Source organism: Muntiacus reevesi, chromosome 2, assembly GCF_963930625.1.
Source record: "Muntiacus reevesi chromosome 2, mMunRee1.1, whole genome shotgun sequence".
Taxonomy (NCBI): Eukaryota; Metazoa; Chordata; class Mammalia; order Artiodactyla; family Cervidae; genus Muntiacus; species Muntiacus reevesi.
This window is the reverse complement of record NC_089250.1, coordinates 231,681,480-231,701,247: the sequence shown is the minus strand read 5'-3', so window position 1 is coordinate 231,701,247 and position 19,768 is coordinate 231,681,480. Positions and strand designations below refer to the sequence as shown.

At 41.9% G+C, this 19,768-nt stretch overlaps 1 protein-coding gene across 2 annotated transcripts in view; it reads right to left on the bottom strand.

The window, feature by feature from the left end:
• HEATR3 (HEAT repeat containing 3) overlaps nt 1-8,103 on the bottom strand; it is a 36,315-nt gene extending 28,212 nt beyond the window's left edge. Inside the window, exons 1-5 of one of the 2 annotated variants that reach the window (XM_065925289.1) lie at nt 7,833-8,103; nt 7,528-7,700; nt 5,628-5,715; nt 4,115-4,227; nt 1,741-1,850 (exon numbers count right to left, since the gene is read on the bottom strand). In XM_065925289.1, the coding sequence (XP_065781361.1) occupies nt 1,741-1,850; nt 4,115-4,227; nt 5,628-5,715; nt 7,528-7,700; nt 7,833-7,967 (619 nt within the window). In that variant the 5' untranslated portion in view covers nt 7,968-8,103. Of the gene's footprint in view, nt 1-1,740; nt 1,851-4,114; nt 4,228-5,627; nt 5,716-7,202; nt 7,440-7,527; nt 7,701-7,832 lie in introns of those variants that run through there. The other variant, XM_065925290.1, reaches the window with a different exon arrangement.
• Between the last annotated feature and the right edge of the window lie 11,665 nt (nt 8,104-19,768).

Below are 19,768 nucleotides of genomic sequence, written 5' to 3'. Positions count from 1 at the left end.
AAAAATTTAGCATGATCTTAAAAGTTAATTTATGATATAGCACATTTAAGAAAAAAGGTATTTTATATAAAAATATGAGTAAATTAAGAGATGGGTAAAGTATTAATAGACATGTGATTCATTTAGCACTTAACTTCTCTCGCAAGTAAAACAAGATCATGGATTATAACTTATAAATTAGAAATAATTAACTGAAAGTATAAAACAACTGGGATTGCATGAAAAGGTTGACAGAAGAGATCTCTGAAGTACAAATGAGGAAGCCCAGATTTATTTTCTTTGAGATACTGCATTCCATAAAATCCATTTCTTTCCAGGTCTAAAAATTCCAAAGCAGATCATTTCCATCCAAATTAGTAGTCAAAATACATGTTACTGCTTGCTCTAGTCTGCATTCCAAAATATATTTATATGCAAATCCATATGTATGCATATATGTGTAATTTTTTTTCATTAAGAGACTAATTAAATTCACTTTAACAAAAAGCCAAGGTAAGTTGTGATTGCTAAGACAGCATGCGCTCAAAGAAAGCTATATTAACACATAGTGTGGAATTTCAGAATTTCACTTTACTATATATAAGCTTTGCTTGATTTTCAAAACAGAAGCAATCTGACACTTGCCTTAAAAAAAGCTATGAACCTAGCTAAGTGCCAAAGAAAATACTGCTACACATTGTAAAATTACTTTATTCTGATCCCCTTTTTTAAAAGTTCTTTTAAAAAGTTCTTTACGAAAAAAAATGAAATAACCAAATCTATAAAACTTAAGGCCCAAAAAACAGAAGTGAAGTTTTTCTTTTCAAAGCTATGAACTTTCCTGAAATTCTCTTATTGTAATAAAGACTGTCCTCTGAGACTAAAAGTCACCTGCCAACTCTCTACTTCAAGTGTTTTTAAAATCCACATTTACTCACAAGTCTCCCCTCTGCCAAAGATTCCATTCTGAGAAACGGATTTAAAAATTTTTCCCAGTAGTATTTATTCCACTATTATTTTTTCCTTTTCTGTTCTATTTCCACTAGAGCCAAGAGAAACCTCGGCAAGGGGAACACACTTCACTAAGGGGAATAAACTTGTCCTTGCCAGGAGAAACGCGTAGTTAAATAAAAGGACAGATGCCTATCGTTATGACGAGTTGAATAAGAAACGCTTCTTCCCCATTATTTCTCCACTCGCCCCCAGCGTTCTGCTGAGACAGAACCCACCCACTGGCTTCTGTCTCCTTTCCCTGCTGAGTGAGGGCCCCCAGTGGCTTGTAACCCCATGGACAGAAAGTGAGGGGGCCAAGGCTGCTAACGCTGCTAGACTCTGCTTTCCCTGTCTGGAAGGGAAGCAGGCCTACGTGAAATTCCAATCACTTATCTTCCTTTCTCAAAAAAAGCAGAGGTTATCGTCTACATTCCAATTAACTTTGGCTCAAAGGCCTGGCAGTTCTGGGTTACTGTTTCTCCGTAAATGGGAGATGAAAACTTTCAAGAATTAATAAAAATTTCTAAGAATGTTCAGACATTAGAAACTACATATGCTCACATAATCACTTTCCTCACTCCAAGAGACAAGAGCAGGAAAACTGCATGAGGTAAATAAAGAATTAATCACACATTTTAAAAGATTCAGAATAGAACTCAGCTATGCATTTATATACAATGAGAAAAAAAAAATCACTCCTGTAGAGTAAATAAGTTATGTCTGAATAAAAAATTTTGAATAAGGGCGCACATACTTTTCTTCACTTACCTACTGAAATAGCCAGGTCAACATTGGTGGAAAACCTACTTAAATACTTTAATACAATCTCCAAACACCCTTCTTTGTTGAATATAGATACTGCTCTACTACTGCATTCACTAAATTGAAGGGGGAAAAAAAAGTTTTACTATTCACATTTTAACATTAAGAAATCAACAGAAATTCATGAAAAAATAATTAATTAGGCTTTATAAAAGAACCAGAATTGTAGTCAAACCCCCCATCATTTTTACAGATGAAGAAATCAATGCTCATTCATAGTCACTGTGCATGAATACAGCCAGCTATCTGAATTTTTATTCCCATCACAGTACAATATATTAGCCAATCTCTTTACCTACATGCCAGCTTCCTTACAGGAGGTTAAGATCTTAGAAATCATTTGCTTCAATTCCTCTTTTTGTGGATAAGGAAACCAAGACCCCCAAAGGTAAAGTGATCTGTCCAATGATCATACATTTTGTTAGTGGTGAGTCCCTGGATCCAGTCTACCGGTCTTTCCACTATATCACAGTAATAATAAATTAAAGTAAGGATTAAAGGTCTCTATTTTTATCACATAAAAAGCACAAGTTTAAAAGAAAGTAAAGCTAAGTTTTAATTATCCCATCTAGACTGCTATAATGATAACATTCTGCAATCGTCAACAGAGAAACTGTTACAAAAAAATATTTTTGAAATTACAGTATTTTCTAATACAAGAATCAGAATTAATGTAATCAATGTTATTAATTGACATATATGCTAATTATAGGGTAAACAGTTACTAAAATTAGAACAATTTTATTCATGATTCCAGAGAAGCATATTCCTCTAGACATACCACACACACACATGACATATTAACCACTAACAGAACTGACTGACTAAATCCAATCCTGTTGTCTAAAGATAAACTATTTTCTCTCTGCGTATCCATCTATCATCCATCCATCTAGTTAACTGCAACACTGCTATGAACCTCCCCTCAAGAAGCCCACAGTAAGCTCAGGTATAGTCAGGAAAATAAAGCATATATATGTTAAGATAATAAAACATATACATGTGGAAACATAATGTAAACATAACCTATGCAATGAAATTGTTAAGAGTTATGATAACCAGAAATGATATAGATAGGGCTCACAGGCACTCAGGAAAGAAAGATTACTGTGGACCACTTTTTCAGGCATTTTTCAAAGAAAATTTGTTTTAAATTTCCAAGTAAAAAAATTAAAAAAAAAATTTTGCAAATTCAACAATTTATATAAGTTAAAGTTATTAGAAAAACAGCACCCACTACCTTGCTTGAATGCCATTTCCTCAAATCTGACCTTTCCTATTTTCCTGATGGAATATGTGTCCACTAGTTCAAAATGAAATCACAGGGAATTCCCCGGTGGTCCGGTGGTTAGGACTCTGTGCTTCCACTGCCGGGGACCCAGGTCTGACCCCTGGTCAGGGAATTAAGATCCCTCAAGCCGAGTGGTGCAGCCAAAAAAAGAAAGAAAGAAACCATGGGCGAGTTTGACTGCTTGTAGGTAGTCAAGCAGTGCAGGTAGCTTTCCAGGATCCAACTTAACCTCGTATTCTGAGAGATACCTCTAAGAGGTCAGAAATAACCATGGCTGTTGATGGAAAATAAGGAACTATGACAGACTCCTGCTAGAAATGTGGTCCAATAAAATGGGGCAGAAAAAAAAATCCAGGCTGTGTTTCCAGCCATCTCCATTCCTAAAAGCAAGCTCCCATCTCCAAGCCCGCTTCCACTGCTACAATGATGGAATGGAGCATGGCCTCCTTCCTACTGGGGCCAAAGGAGCTCTTCTCAGACATCTACTTCCCTGTCAAATGGCACTCACCAAGGTCTGTGGTCCCTGTCTCAATCCAGATCAAAGTATCTACTGCACTGGAGCCTGGCCACCTTTAAGACAACTGCTGCTTAAGGTACACAGGCAGTGTGGGAGGAAGGGGTGCAGGGGGCACTAATGACCACAGTTTCTCTTATTTCTGTCAGTAGCAATAACTGGATAGAATAGTTGTAAAGCAAGAAAAGATGTAGTGGGACTTCCCTGGCAGTCCAGCGGTTAAGACTCCAAGAAGCGTTGGCATAGGTTCAATCCCTGGTTAGGGAACTAGGATTCTGCATTCCACCCAGAAAGGCAAAAAAAATAAAAAAAGATACAGTGATGCTATGGGGACAAGAGCTTGGGAAGGACAGTTGATCTTAGGTCACTTGACGAGATCTCCTACCAGGCATTAACAGATGCATTAACAGATTTACAGGCCTATCAAGGAGAACAAAGACTCTTCTGCATTTAACAGAGAGAGTAGAAGCCTGAGTAGTGGGGAAGCAGGAAGCCGCATCTAGAAAGCATCTTACCATATATTCCACAGCACGTTTATGGCCTCGTTGGCTATGTTTTCAATAGAATTTCTGTTCTGATCTTTTTTTTTCTGAGGCGACATCTCATTTGAATCCAGTCCAGTACTACACTGTAACCAAATATCATGATTAGCACCTTTGTTCAAAAGAATAAACGAACAAATGCAAAAGGCAGTGAAGAATCACAAAAACAAAACATCAAAAATGACAGTTAACACCAGCCCATCAAATTCTCACAAGTCACTGTACAAGCTGGATATAAAGCGTTTCACATCTTAAGTGAAAATGTAAAATCAATACAAAATATTTTATCTAATGTGGTAAAGATAATATATAAGGCAAAGAAAAGTAACACATAATAAGAGCTAACATCTATACGGCATCTTCTATGCACGAGGCACTATTCTAAGCATTTTGTGTCTATTAAGTCATTTAATTGTCACCACAAACCTATGACGTAGATGAACTATTATCCCCAATCTCCTGCTACAAATGGGAAACTGAGATACAGAGAGCCTGCTGAAGGTGTAGCTTAGTAGCTAGTGAAGCAGGATTCAGATCCAGGCATCCTGGCTCCAAAGTGGGTGCTCTGAACCCCTCTGCAGTTCTGCCCCCTCCTACAATCCACTGCATCCTCTCAACTAGGCTTCTCAAACTTGGCACTACTGACATTTTGAACGGGATGATTTTTTGTTGTGGTGCACGTGGCACACTTTGCTGTCATGCCCAGGGTAGGATACTTGGTAGCATCCGTGGCCTCTATGCACTAAAGATGCCCATAGCAACCCCTTCCCTGAAGCTGTGACAATCAAAAATAGCTCCAGACATTGCCAGATGTCCCCTGAGGAGTACATCACCCCTATGAGAATTACTGTTCTAAAGAGACAAGATGTCTTGTCCCTTTGATGATGACGTCTCTTATCAAACCTGGATATTCTTTCTATGGCCTCAAGTGAAAATTACCCATCAATACAGAACAGTGGACCAGAGGCATGACAGGGGGAGAACTCCTTAATCCCTGAACTGCATCTTGCAATAAAGGTGGCACATTAGAAAATTTGAGAACTTAATCTAGTCTTCTCAGCAAATTCTTAAAGTCTGTGCTTGAGCCTCCTCATCTGTAAAACAGGAATAACAAAGAATACCTGCCAAATAGGACTGCTTTGAGGATTTGATAAAATAACACACAAGACACATAATTAAGCATCCAATAAATACAAATTATTTTCATCCTATGAAGTTTCAAGACTAAAGGAGGCAGTCTATACTTTTAGGAAGGTCTTTTCCAACAAGCAGATAAATAAAAGTAGCAGGGACAAACTAGAGACTAGTGTCAACGATGAGAGATCAGTGTTTCCAGGAAAAGAAACACAATTCCTACAGAATGTTTTGAGGGAAGACAAAATGACACCAAAGTACTTAGAAATAAGACAACCCCACCCCCCAAAAAAGACAAAACCCCAAACTGTTCAAATGCATGCGCTAACAGAGACTTGGGGAAGTGGCTTACCTCTTTCAGCAGTGCAACCAGTGGAGTCATGACATCCTTGGTCACCATGTCATCACAAACTTCAAAACCGCCACAAGCGCTGAGATTTCTACACAAGAAGTTTAAAACACACCAGTTTCACATGTCATAAAATGTACTAAGCACTCAAGTTTATTTCTATGTCTACCCATACTTAACATTTCCTGTTTGAAATTGCTTTATGATTTCTGTAAGACGCTGCAGAACCAATCCACAGAATTCCACCTGTTCTGATCCTTGCTCTACATGAAGTAAACAGATGACTTTGTCTTGTAACAATGTAATTCTCAGGACTGAGGCAGTACCCAGGGAGAGGGAAGACTTTTCCTATTTAATGTAAATCAATTCCTGCCTGATCATTTTTTATTTTTTTGGCCATGACAATGCTGCTTATGGAATCTTAGCTCCCTGACTAGGGATTGAACCTGCTCCCTCAGCAGTGAGAGCTCGGAGTCTTAACCACTGGACTGCTAGGGAATTCCCCTGCTGATTGTGTAGGAAGGGACCTTTTCCTGGAATCAAGACTTCAAGGATAGGAAGGGTGAGGCTACTGAGAATGACCTTCCCTGAAACAATCCTGACTACATTTAATTTTGAATATGAAGACACTGCTCACCCTCTGACTGCACAGCACTGTGCTAGGCACTCAGGCTATGAAGAGAAATGAGAAGATGCCTCACCATCTTCCAGGAGCTCCCAGTGTGTGTGTTGTTTTCGCCATCAACTGGTTAAATCCCCCTCATCCCCCAGATGTCACCTCAAACATCATGCCCTTAGTCTTCTCACCCGAACCCCTTCTCATAGCATCTTTTGTAAATATCATTGGTTGTAACTACACACTTATGTGATTATTTGCATAATGCTTGCCTCCCTCAATACTCAAAGATCCATTAAGGATTGAAATTATGTGTCTTGTTCACTCCCACTAGCCCACTGCCTGGCACTGCAGGCTCTCAATATAAACCTGCTACATTAATGAATGAAACAGAATAAATACAGAGCTATGAGAACTACAAATATTAACTTTACTCTGGCCCCCTCTACAGTCCATTCTCATTGCAGCTACCAGCCCTTTTGAAAGGTAAATTAGACCAGTCACTCTAGCTTAGAACAGGTCCTTTAGCTCTGCACCACTGAATCCTCATCTGTCTCTCCAGCCTCAGTCCCTATAATGTGCACCCTCTACTCTACTCAGCCACATAACCTTCCCATTCTTTAACCGTGCCAAGCCCTCTGCTGTTGCTACTCTGTCAGGAATGCTCTTCCCCTTGTGGGTCCACCTCTGGCTCTAGGCTACCTCAGCTCTTAGTTCACAAATGTTATCTAGAGATTATCCAATTTCAAGTAACTCCCCACCTCCGGCTATTATCTTCTTGGTTTCTCCATAGCACCTCCTAAAACCTAATATTATGTTTCATCTGGTTACTAGTTCCCTGTCTCTGCATCAACATGGTTCTGTGAAGGCACAGATCTTGGCTGTCTTCCTCAGTGTTCTGCATTCTCAAAATCCCTCGCGTCTAGAAAATCTGGCACATACAATGGAAGAGTTCACCGAACCTCAGGACTCTATGAAGTCTCCTTGGGGAGGATACAACGTGCGCTAATAAGCCTTGAGCAGAGGACGCTTGGCAGATGGCTACTGCAGTTGAAGCAGTCAGGCGGACAGATGGAATACGTGTGGTCCGGGGCTCATGAGGTCCTCCGGAATCCGAAGCCTGAGTTCAGATCCCTCCTCTGCAAACAGGAGAGCATAGCCAGTTCTTGGCCCTCCCGAGCTGTGCCGCAGACAAGAGCACTGAGGATGAAACCCGTGAGCGACGGTGCCAGGCGCACAGGAGGCGCGGGCTGGAGGCCGATGCCCGGATCCCCCTTCCCCGCTCACCTCAGTGCGCCGGCCGCTGTTTCCCTCACCGCCAGGCTAGGATCGAGCAGCAGCGGCCCGAGGCGGCGCACGGCGTCCCGGCGCGCCAGGCCCGGGAGCACCGGCCGCTGCTGCACCAGCCGGGCCAACCCCGCGCAGGCGCACTCGCGGACCTCGGCGCTCGGGTGCTGAAGCTGCAGGACAGAGCAAGTGGTCAGGGGGACGGCAGAGCGCACGCGCAGGGGCGCGCCGCACGGCTTGGGGCCACGGCGCGCCGCCTGCTCCCGCACCCCTCCCCGCGCGGCCCCGGCGAGCCCTCGCCTCACTTTTTCCAGCAGCTCCGCCGCTGGCCCGTCGTCCTCCTCTGGCTCCGTCCCGTTCGCCGCCGCCGCCTCGGCCTGACAGTCGCCCGTAGGCGAGAACTGAGGTCGCTTGAAGCGCTTCGTCCGGCTCTTGCCCATGGCGAAGTGCGCTGTGGTGGGGGTGGGGGGTGGGAAGACCGAGAGAGGAGGGCAACAGCAAGACGGTGCAGGCGGGCAGTAGGGTCTTAACCGGGGGGTTTACGTGCCACTGCTCAGCTGGGCTGGGTGACGGCCCGCGCCCACATGGAGAGGCACTGCGCGTGCGCCTGGCGAGTCGGCTGCGGGGGCGGGGGCAGGCGCGGGGACCGCGCAGGCGTAGAGGGGACGGTGGGCGGGGCCAGGCCTTGCGGAAAGGCAAGTCCTGGGGACCTGCTCGGAAGAGGAAAGGCTGGGTTTGAACGACGGTACTGTCTCCGCCTCCCCTCAGCTAGTGACGTCTATCAAGATACAGAATCTGCCAAACCTTTACCTATTTCCATAATAATCGAGAGCGATTAAGGATACCTAACTTGCCTAACCTTAAGTGTGAGGCTTAAAAAAATACTATGTAAAGCCCCTAACTCCAAACCTGGTATGTGTATTATAGTAGGTGCTCAAAAAATACTATCCTATCCTATCCTTTGTGCTCATTCCCTTCCGACTCTTTGCGACCCCATGGACGTGGAATTTAACAGGCAAGAATACTGGAGTGGGTTGCCATTTCCTTCTCCAGAGGATCTTCCCCGACCCGGGGATCAAGCGCGCGTGTCTGGCATCTCCTGCGTTGGCAGGCGGTTTCTTTACCACTAGTGCCCCCAAATATTAACCATGATTTTATACTGTGCCTAGCCCAGGTCCTGTCCTAGACAAGGTCCATATATTATAAGATGGACTCCCTAAGAAGTTGTTTAACCTTCCTGCCTCAGTTTCCTCATCAGTGAAATACGGATACCAATAACATATACACAATGGAGTTGTTACGAGAAAAACTGTTCTAATGTTTGTAAAATACTAAGAAACTGGCACAAAATAAGCATGATATAAATGTTTGGTTGAGACTTAAGTTTACTTAACAGAAGGATTCTTTCACAAATATTTACTGAGTACCAGGTGCAGTGTGGGGCATTGAGATAAAGCAATAACCAAGACAGATATGGACCCTACCCTTGTCCTTATGGAGTTGACAGTTTAGTGAGAGGTGTGTTAAATAATATATAATTATATGAATAAGTATTTAATTACAATTATGGTAAGTAGTAAGAAAGGAGGAACATGTAGGAGAATCTTATGTCCTCTTTATAATTATGTGTATATATTGAGCACCCAATAGATACATAGCTTGCAGGTCAACAATGTATGGGAGAAAAGTTCCACTCCATGCAACCCTGCCCTCAAAGAGTTGACTTTCTAGTAAGGGAAATGATTAATTACTTTAGCATGTTTTGGAAAATAATCACAGAGGTGTAACTGAAGTTGTACAGAAGCTCATGCCTATCAAAGACCAGCTTTAGGTACAAGGAAAAGTTGAAATCCCAGACGTATATTGGTAACCTTAACTTCCTAGATCTCTCTTATCTGGTTACTGATCTGTGCACCTCCCTAGTCCAGGCTATTGTCTGCTGTTGTCTTGACCACATGGCCTTCTGGCCTTGCTTTTCCCACTCTGCCCATCTATAGAGCAGCTGGAGTGATTTTTTTTTTTTTTTTCAAACTGAATATCCTTCCAACTTTCTCATATGCACTCCTTCGCTTGAAACCTTTCTGTGGCTTCACTTTCTCTTAGGACATGGATCAAAACCTTGGCCGGCTGCAGTGTCTCATTCCAGCCTCCAGCTTCATCTCATGTCACCTCTTGCATCCAGTCCTTTAGCCACCCTTCAAAGGGCCATCTTCTCTCCTGCCTTAGGATTTTGGACAAGCCCCAGACGTGACTCGTGTCCTGGTGAATGCAGGAGTCACTTCTTCATAGATGCCTCCTCTGATTTTGAAGTCTGAGATGGATCTCTCTTGAGATGACATATATCTTGTCCCTTTGCTTCAAAGCACAGTTCAAAATTACAACTATACACAAGTAAATTTAAATTATAAGTATGCCCACGCTCTGCCCAACTACACACTAAACCTTGCGAGGATAAGACTGCCTGTTTTAACACATCACTGTCTTCTCAACACTGGCCAAAACCTGGTACAAAATAAGCATGCCATTTTTTAAATGAATAGAGACCACGTGATCAAGAAAGAGTAGGGCAAGCAATCTAGACAGAAAAGGGAGAGACAGATTCTTGCTATTTCTCCCACTGTAGGGATTAGCCAAAAAAAAAAAAAAATTCAAAACCTTAAACCCAGGGAGAACTTTGGGATCTGTTGAATTACTATTTCCTGTGAGAAATTAACATTTATGCTAAAAAATGAATAATGAACTATTTAGTGAGAGTTGGACCATAAAGAAAGCTGAGTGCTGAAGAATTGATGCTTTTGAATTGTGGTGCTGGAGAGAGTCCCTTGGACTGAAAGGAGATCAAACCAGTCAATCCTAAAGGAAATAAACTCTAAATATTCATTGGAAGGACTAATGCTAAAGCTCCAATCCTTTGACCACCTGATGCAAAGAGGTAACTTGTTGGAAAAGACCATGGTGCTGGGAAAGATTGAAGGCAGGAGGAAAAGGGGGCAACAGAGGATGAGATGGTTAGACAGCATTGCCTTCTCAATGGACATGAATTTGAGCAAATTCTGGGAGACAGTGAAGGACAAAGCCTGGCATGCTGCAATCCATGGGGTCAGAAAGAGTCAGATATGACTTAGCGACTGAACAACAACAAAAAACTATTGAATGAACTTAGGAGTCCTTCCAGAACCCACATCATCTTAGAGGCAGTGCAACCTTTAACCAGTCTGATAATCCTTAAAGTGAAAGTGAAATTTCCTCAGTCTTGTCTCACTCTTTGTGACCCCATAGACTATACAGTCTGTGGAATTCTCAAAGCCAGAATACTGGAGTGGGAAGCCTTTCCCTTCCCCGGGGATCCTCCCAACCCAGGGATCGAACCCAGGTTTCCCGCATTGCGGGCAGATTCTTTACCAGCTGAGCCATAAGAGAAGCCCAAGAATACTGGACTGAGTAGCCTATCCCTTATCCAGTGGATCTTCCTGATCCAAAATCGAACTAGGGTCTCCTGCATTGCAGGCAGATTGTTTACCAACTGAGTTATCAGGGAAGCCCTATCCTTAACTAGTCATTAAAAAAAAAAAATCCAGCCAAGCAATAATTGACATGATTAATGTCAATGATCCAGTCAACCATTCATATTCCTACAAATTATCTTTGTCAAGAGGGAATTTTTGAATTTGATTGCGTAGGATCCTCCTCCCTTTTAAGACAATAAAAATGCTTGTAATCAATTATCTGCAGATGGATTTTGTTTCAAATAGGAATGAGCTGTTTTCTCAGACTTCCGTCTCTCACCTTTCACACTGTTGAAGGACAGGGAAGCCTGGTGTGCTGCAGTCCCTGGGGTTGCAAAGAGTTGGACACAACTTAGCGACTGAACAACAACACAACAACATTTTGGCAATTATAAATAATGCTGCTATTGGGGCGCATGGGTCTTTTTAAATTAATGCACTGTATGTCTATATCAGTTCAGTTCAGTTCAGTTCAGTCGCTCAATCATGTCCGACTCTTTGCAACCCCATGAATCGCAGCACGCCAGGCCTCCCTGTCCATCATCAACTCCGGGAGTTTACCCAAACTCATGTCCATCGAGTCGGTGATGCCATCCAGCCATCTCATCCTCTTTTGTCTCCTTCTCCCCCTGCCCCCAATTCCTCCCAGCATCAGGGTCTTTTCCAATGAGTCAGCTCTTCGCATGAGGTGGCCAAAGTATTGGAGTTTCAGCTTCAGCATCAGTCCTTCCAGTGAACACCCAGGACTGATCTCCTTTAGGATGGACTGGTTGGATCTCCTTGCAGTCTAAGGGACTCTCAAGAGTCTTCTCCAACACCACAGTTCAAAAGCATCAATTCTTCAGCACTCAGCTTTCTTCACAGTCCAACTCTCACATCCATACATGACCACTGGAAAAACCATGGCCTTGACTAGATGGACCTTTGTTGACAAAGTAATGTCTCTGCTTTTTAATATGCTCTCTAGGTTGGTCATAACTTTCCTTCCAAGGAGTAAGCGTCTTTTAATTTCATGGCTGCAGTCACCATCTGCAGTGATTTTGGAGCCCCCAAAAATAAAGTCTGACACTGTTTCCACTGTTTTCCCATCTATTTCCCATGAAGTGATGGGACCGGATGCCATGATCTTAGTTTTCTGAATGTTGAGCTTTAAGCCAACTTTTTTGCTCTCCTCAAGAGGCTCTTTAGTTCCTCTTCACTTTCTGCCATAAGGGTGGTGTCATCTGCATATCTGAGGTTATTGATATTTCTCCTGGCAATCTTGATTCCAGCTTGTGCTTCTCAGCCCAGCATTTCTCATGATGTACTCTGCATATAAGTTAAATAAGCAGGATGACAATATACAGCCTTGACGTACTCCTTTTCGTATTTGGAACCAGTCTGTTCTTCCATGTCCAGTTCTAACTGTTACTTCCTGACCTGCATATAGGTTTCTCAAGAGGCTGGTCAGGTGGTCTGGTATTCCCATCTCTTTCAGAATTTTCCAGTTTATTGTGATCTACACAGTCAAAGGCTTTGGCATAGTCAATAAAGCAGAAATAGATGTTTTTCTGGAACTCTCTTGCTTTTTCGATGATCCAGCGGATGTTGGCGATTTGATATCTGGTTCCTCTGCCTTTTCTAAAACCAGCTTGTACATCTGGAAGTTCACAGTTCACGTATTGCTGAAGCCTGGCTTGGAGAATTTTCAGCATTACTTTACTAGTGTGTGTGTATATATATATATATATATATATATATATATGTACACATATGTATATGTGTGTGTATCTATGTATACACATCCAGGGGTGGAATTGCTGGGTCTATTTTTAGTTTTTTGAGAGATCTCCATACTGTTTTTCACAGTGGCTACACCAGTTTACATTCCCACCAACGGTGTGCAAGCGTTTCCTTTTCTCAATATCCTCACCAACATTTATTTGTATTCTTTTTGATGGTAGCTTTGATGTTATCCTGACAGGTGTGAGGTAATATTTCACTGTGGTTTTAATTTGCATTTCTCTGATGATTAATGATGTTGAGCATCTTTTCATGTGTTGATTGGCCATCTGTATGTCTTCTTGGAAAAATGTCTGTTCTGTTCCTCTGCTCATGTTTTAGTTGGGTTGTCTGTTTATTGATGTTGAATTGTTTATTTAGTTTGGATATTAACCCCTTAGTAATATCATTTGCAAATACGGTCTCTCATTCGGTAGGTTGTCTTTTCATATTCTTGAGGATTTACTTCACTGTGCAAAAGCTTTTAGGTTTAATTAGGTCCCATCTGTATATTTTTGCTTTTATTCCCTTCGCTTTAGGAGACAGATCCAAAAAAACATTGCTACAATTTATGTCAAAGTGTTCTGCCTATGAACACAACATTGTAAAGCAACTATACGCCAATAAAAATTAATTTTAAAATAAAAAAGAACAAAGAAAAAAGGAGTTATGCCTATGTTTTCTTCTTTCTAGAAGATTTATGGTTTCCTAGCAGTCTTCTTTAAGTATAGTTTTCCTCAGTGACTAATTTCTGTTCCTCCTTTAAACCAATGTTTCCTGGTCCCTTCCTTAAGGAACTGACGCATGATCACTATATGTTTATATGATAAACACGAAAATTTAAATTTGTTGAAAATCATCCTTTGACAGTGTTTATTCATAAGGCAAGAAAAGTATTCACCAGATATGAAGTAAAATGGCAGGTTACAGAACAGCATAGATAGTAAAATCCCATTTATAGAAAAGCACAGGCAGAGAGAATATCTATGAAAGTATATATACCAAGGGCTTCCCTGGTAGCTCAGATGGGAAAGAATCTGCCTGCTATACAGGAGACCTGGGTTCAATCCCTGGATCAGGAAGATCCCCTGGAGAAATGAATGGCAACCCACTCCAGTATTCCTGCCTGGAGAATTCCATGGACAGGGGAGCCTGGTGGGCTGCAGTCCATTATGGGGTTGCAAACAGTAGGCCAGGACTGAGTGACTAACACTTTTCTATCACATATATACCAAAGCGTAACTTGTGTTTGACTATGGGGGAATTAAAGGAGATTGTCTAACTATCTTACTTGTGAACTATTTTATTTTGGACGTTTTCTAGAATGAGCAGGTAGTCTTCGCATATATATATATTTTTAAATCATGAACAATTTTAAAAGAAATGTGATTTGACTTCCCTGGTGACCCAGTGGTTGAGAATTCGCCTGCCAATGCAGGGGACATAGGTTCAATCCCTGATCGGGGAAGATTCCACAGGCCTTGGCACAACTAAGCCTGTGTGCCACAACTACCAAAGACCATGCACCGCAGGGCCCGAGCTCCTCAACAGGAGAAGCCACAGCAAAGAGAAACTTCACACTGCTGTGAAGATTAGCCCCCGCTTGCCGCAACTAGAGAAAGCCTGCCTGCAGCAATGAGACCCAGCACAGCCAAAAAGAAATCATTTTTTTTTTTTAATGTTAAAAAAAAAAGAAATGTGACTCAGTTTCCTGATGCAGTCCCTGTTCCTTTCGCATTATCCCACACCCACCTGCCGCAGATCAGCGGCTGCCCCTGGAGCCAGAGACTGCTGTAAAAGACTCTGCCCCATTCAAGGCTCCTCCCTTGACTCCTGTGTCTAGATCAGCATTTCGCATCTTTTGTTAAGATCAATACCGTTAATATGAATATTGTGGAATGTTGTTTCCAGGTTAGTTGTAGCATGAGTCCCACGCAGTACAACAGTCTTATGTTTGTAGAGTTCTTTAAAATTTCTCACTTTAAAAAAATTGTAATTTTTCAAATAAACCCAGTTAATTCTGCAGTTCTTTTTTCTCTCAGACGGGCAACATTTTCTTCCTGTTGGTAGTGGCTTACTTTCTTTGCCCAGGTCTTTATGAATCCATTCTCAGTCTAGGTGCTTCTGCAGTCTGTGAGGTTGCAAAGAATCACACATGTCTGAGCGACTGAGCACAAAGACCATAAGACCAAGCTCTCCAGAGAAGAGCTGGTATATTCCCATGTGTTTTTTAGAATTCACTTGTGTTTGAGTTTTTCTCGGTCTTTATTTATTTGGCTGTGCTGGGTCTTCCTGTGGAACATGGAAATTTCCATCTTCGTTGTGGCATGTGGGATCTTTACTTGTGGCATGTAGGATCTAGTTCCCTGAGCAGGGATGGAACCCAGGCCCTCTGCATCGGGAGCAGAGGGTCTTAGCCACTGGACCACCCAGGGAAGTCCTCCCATCTGTTTTCAAATGAGCTTGTCAAGACTAGCTTTAGGGCATCTAAAGATTATTGTATTTTTGTATACGTTTTATTTGTTTTAACTGATCATGGAATAATATCACTTCAGTTAAGTAACTGTCATTATACAACTTTGCTTTTTCATTACCTTATAAGCCAGATCAAAATCAGGATTTATCAAATTTTCAAGTAAAACTGAAAGTAAGGAATTTTTTTAGATGACTGACATCTTTTTTTGTGTGCATCTCAAACGTTAAAAAAAAGTTACAAATTGACTACCTAGGGAATCTGTATCATATGTGATAAAACATGCAAAATCACATGGATTAAAAGATCATGGTTAATGATACCATATTTTACATCCAAAAGAAATATATAGGCTTGAAAACAAGGATCCCAGGCACAGAGGCCTTTCTCTCCCCCATTTCTTGTAGACAAGACTCCAGCCATTATGACCTTCCCTGGGTTCTAAGGGTCAGATTGGAACAGCTGCTAATCAGAGGAGGAGCAGCCAGCATAACACCTGATGCAAGATTAAGGGAACCAGAAAAGCTCATCGAGATAAACAGACTGAACACCTGAGACTCTGCTCACACCCTAATCTTGTCAGAGACCCCACCTTTGACCCACTATTACAAAAGCCCTCATCAAGTTCTCTAGCGCTGGGGCCACAGTTTTTCGAGGCAGAAGCCTGGTGTCATCCTTGGCCTGACAAAGCAATGAAGCTGTCTTTTCCTACTTCACTGAAAACTCTGTCTCCAGAATTTGATTTAGCACCGGTATTATAGAGAGGCCGAGCTTTTAGTAACAGCCTCTTTATAAAAAGTTCAGACTTAAATTGTCATTTCACTTGTTTAGCCAATAGCAAAAGTGACAAAAATAATACCAATTGCTGATATAGCGTTTCAATTTTTTTATTTTGTCCTAGCAGGTTAAAACTTTCTTCAAATAGAGAACTAATATTAAAAAAAATTTTTTAAAGAAAGCTGAAACCTAGTGGTCTTGCCTAAAATGAGCCAAATCAGTTTTATGTTGCAGGATATTCACATTTCTGCCCTTGAAAACTATTGCCTGCTTTGTTGGCTGTTTAGCTGAAATAAACACTGTGAAAAATACCTAGATTAGAACATATAATTACTGCTTGATAGGATTTAACCCTGAGTCACCCTAAATTCCATCTAACTCAACCAACCTTTGTTGTAGTTCAGTTGCTAAGTCGTGTGTGTCGGACTCTTTGTGACCTCATGAAGTGCAGCACAGCAGGCTTCCCTGTCCTTCACCATCTCCAGGAGTTTGCTCAAACTCATGTCCACTGAGTCCATGATGCTATCCAGCCATTTCATTCTCTGTTGACCTCTTTTCCTCCTGCACTCAATCTTTTCCAGCAAAGGGTCTTTTCCCATGAGTTGGCTCTTTGCATCAGGTGGCCAAACTACTGGAGCTTCAGCTTCAGCACCAGTCCTTCCAATGAATTAAGCCAACTTTTTCACTCTCCTCTTTCACTTTCATCAAGAGGCTCTTTAGTTCTTCTTCACTTTCTGCCATAAGGGTGGTGTCATCTGCATATGTGAGGTTATTGATATTTCTCCCAGCAATCTTGATTCCAGCTTGTGCTTAAAGCCCAACATTAAGAAAACTAAGATCATAGTATCTGGTCCCATCACTTCATGGCAAATAGATGGGGAAACAGTGGCAGATTTTATTTTTGGGGGGCTCCAAAATCACTGCAGATGGTGACTGCAGCCATGAAATAAAAAGACGCTTTTTCCTTGGAAGGAAAGTTATGACCAACCTAGACAGCATATTAAAAAGCAGAGATGTTACTTTGCCAACAAAGGTCCGTCTAGTCAAGTCTATGGTTTTTCCAGTAGCTGGGTATGAATGTGAGAGTTGGACTGTAAAGAAAGCTGAGTGCTTTGATGAAAGCACAATGAATTGATGCTTTTGAACTGTGGTGTTGGAGAAGACTCTTGAGAGTCCCTTAGACTGCAAGGAGATCCAACCAGTCCATCCTAAAGGAGATAAGTCCTGGGTGTTCACTGGAAGGACTGATGCTGAAGCTGAAACTCCAATACTTTGGCCACCTCATGCGAAGAGCTGACTCATTGGAAAAGACCCTGATGCTGGGAGGGATTGGGGGCAGGAGGAGAAGGGGGACGACAGAGGATGAGATGGTTGAATGGCATCACCGGCTCAATGGACATGAGTTGGGGTAAACTCCGGGAGTTTGTGATGGACAGGGAGGCCTGGCATGCTGCAGTACATGGGGTCGCAAAGAGTCAGACACGACTGAGCGACTTAACTGAACTGAACTTCCAATGAATATTCAGGATTCATTTCCTTTGGGACTGACTGGTTTGATCTCCTTGTTGTCCAAGGGATTCTCAAGAGTCTCTAGCAGCACAGCTTGAAATCAACCTTTGGAAAGCAACAAACCTTAATGGTTTTGATCCAAAGAGAGTGATGGGAGTTCATTTTAAGAGCATCCTATTTACCCCAAAGTCAACAGAGTCAGCATCACCTAAACCAGTATTGTCAGTCTTTCTCATTTTAGCCTTTTTAGTGGTTGTATAGCTCCTGGAACTCTCAAACATTGCTGGTGGGAATGTAAAATGGGGCAACTACTTCAGAAAACATTTTGGTGGGGACCTCCCTGGTGGTTCAATGGTGAAACATCTGCCTGCCAATGCAGGGGACACAGGTTCAATTGCCTGTCTGGGAAGATTCCACATGCCTCGGGGCAACAAAACCCATGTGCCACAACCACTGAGCCCATGAGCCTAGAGCCCAAGTTCTGCAACAAGAGAAGCCACTGCAATAATAAATTGAGGAGGATAAAAATAAATAAATAATGAAAAAAAGAAAGATAACAGTCTGGTGGTTTCTTATAAAGTTAACATATACTCAGCCTATGATCCAGCAATCCCACTCCAGGTGTTCCCGGAAAAGTGAATATATCCACAATGACCTGTAGATGAATATTCACAGAAACTCTATTAATAACAGTCCCAAACTGGAATACCCGTCAACAGGTAAATGAAGAAACAAAAAAGCAACAGAAGGGAATGAATTACAGGTACATGTATTAACATAGATAAAAATCTCAAAAACATGTTTGGCAAAAGAAACCAGACAAAAGAGAATTGTACTATATGATTATACTATGATTTCATTTATGTGAAACTCTAGAAACCACAAATCTCGTCTATAGTGATAGAGCTGACAAGAGTTGCCCAGAGCCAGGGGTTGGGGATGGGAACTGACTGGTGAATGGTGTGAGGGAACCCTTTGGGGTGATTGTTCTGCATCTTCCTTGTAGTGATTGTTACAGGGGTACTATATTTATCAAAATTCATCAAACTGTACAGTTAAAACTGCATTTTATGATAAAAATTAGAGTTGTTTCATGTAAATTAACCTCAATAAAGTTGAATTTTTTCAAAGCCTGCAGAACCTATCCCTGTTTTGATAGGGATACTCATTTGATAGAGATACCCCATACTCATTGGTAATTATAATGGATTCCATTCCCTATTCGTAGAGTGAGGGTCCCCTTGACAGTATTTACTGAGCCATCGCTATGTTCCAGACAGTGCTCTGGGAGCTCTGCGTGGATTAAGCTGTTTAACCATCAACAACCCCATGTGACATCCATTGCCACGTCAGAGAGGAGAGAACCGAGGCACCGAGAAGTTACTTGCCTAAGAGCACCTGATTTATAAGCGACGAAGATAGGACTGACCCTACATACACAGACTTGAATTGGCTTGTAATAACTCCAATACGTTGTCTCCTAATGAATTTTTTTGGTATTTACTGAAGAGCTAGCAAATTGAAAAAAACAACCCAAAGTTTTATTGGGTAACACCAGGTAAAAGGAGGAACATAGAAAATGACTAAGTCTAAGAGCAGAGCAAGGCTCCCAAACTGGCAAAACACTCTCTGTATGTTTCATAAAATGAACTACTCCCCACAGCAAACTTGTATTATTTTGCTACCTCACTGAAAAGAAGTCTCTTACATAAATACCCAATCTGAAAAGTTATAAGAGGAAGAACAGCAGTCCCTTGCTTTTCTTTTCCCCAGCCCCAAGCCAAAGTCTGCTAGGAAGCAGACATTCCCAGCTCTGGTTCTCCTGTTATTATCTCCACATTCCCAAGAGTAAGCTATTACTACTCTTCCTTTCTGGCCTTCTTGTCCTGGAAGGTATAAAGACTTTACTCTCCTGTACCTTCTGCTCCATTTCTACTTCATCCAACAAAACCATACCACAATTCTTGGTTAAATCAACTGTCGCTATTCAAATTACTTGGACAAGACAAATATTACTCACTGCTAAATGTCTAAGTATTAAGTATTATTCACTCAGTGGTGTCTGACTCTTTGTGACCCCATGGACTGTAGCCCTCCAGGCTCCTCTGTCCATGGGATTCTCCAGGCAAGAATCCTGGAGCGGGTTGCCATTTCCTTCTCCAGGGGATCTTTCCAACCCAGGAATTGAACCCCGGTTTCATACATTGCAGGCAAA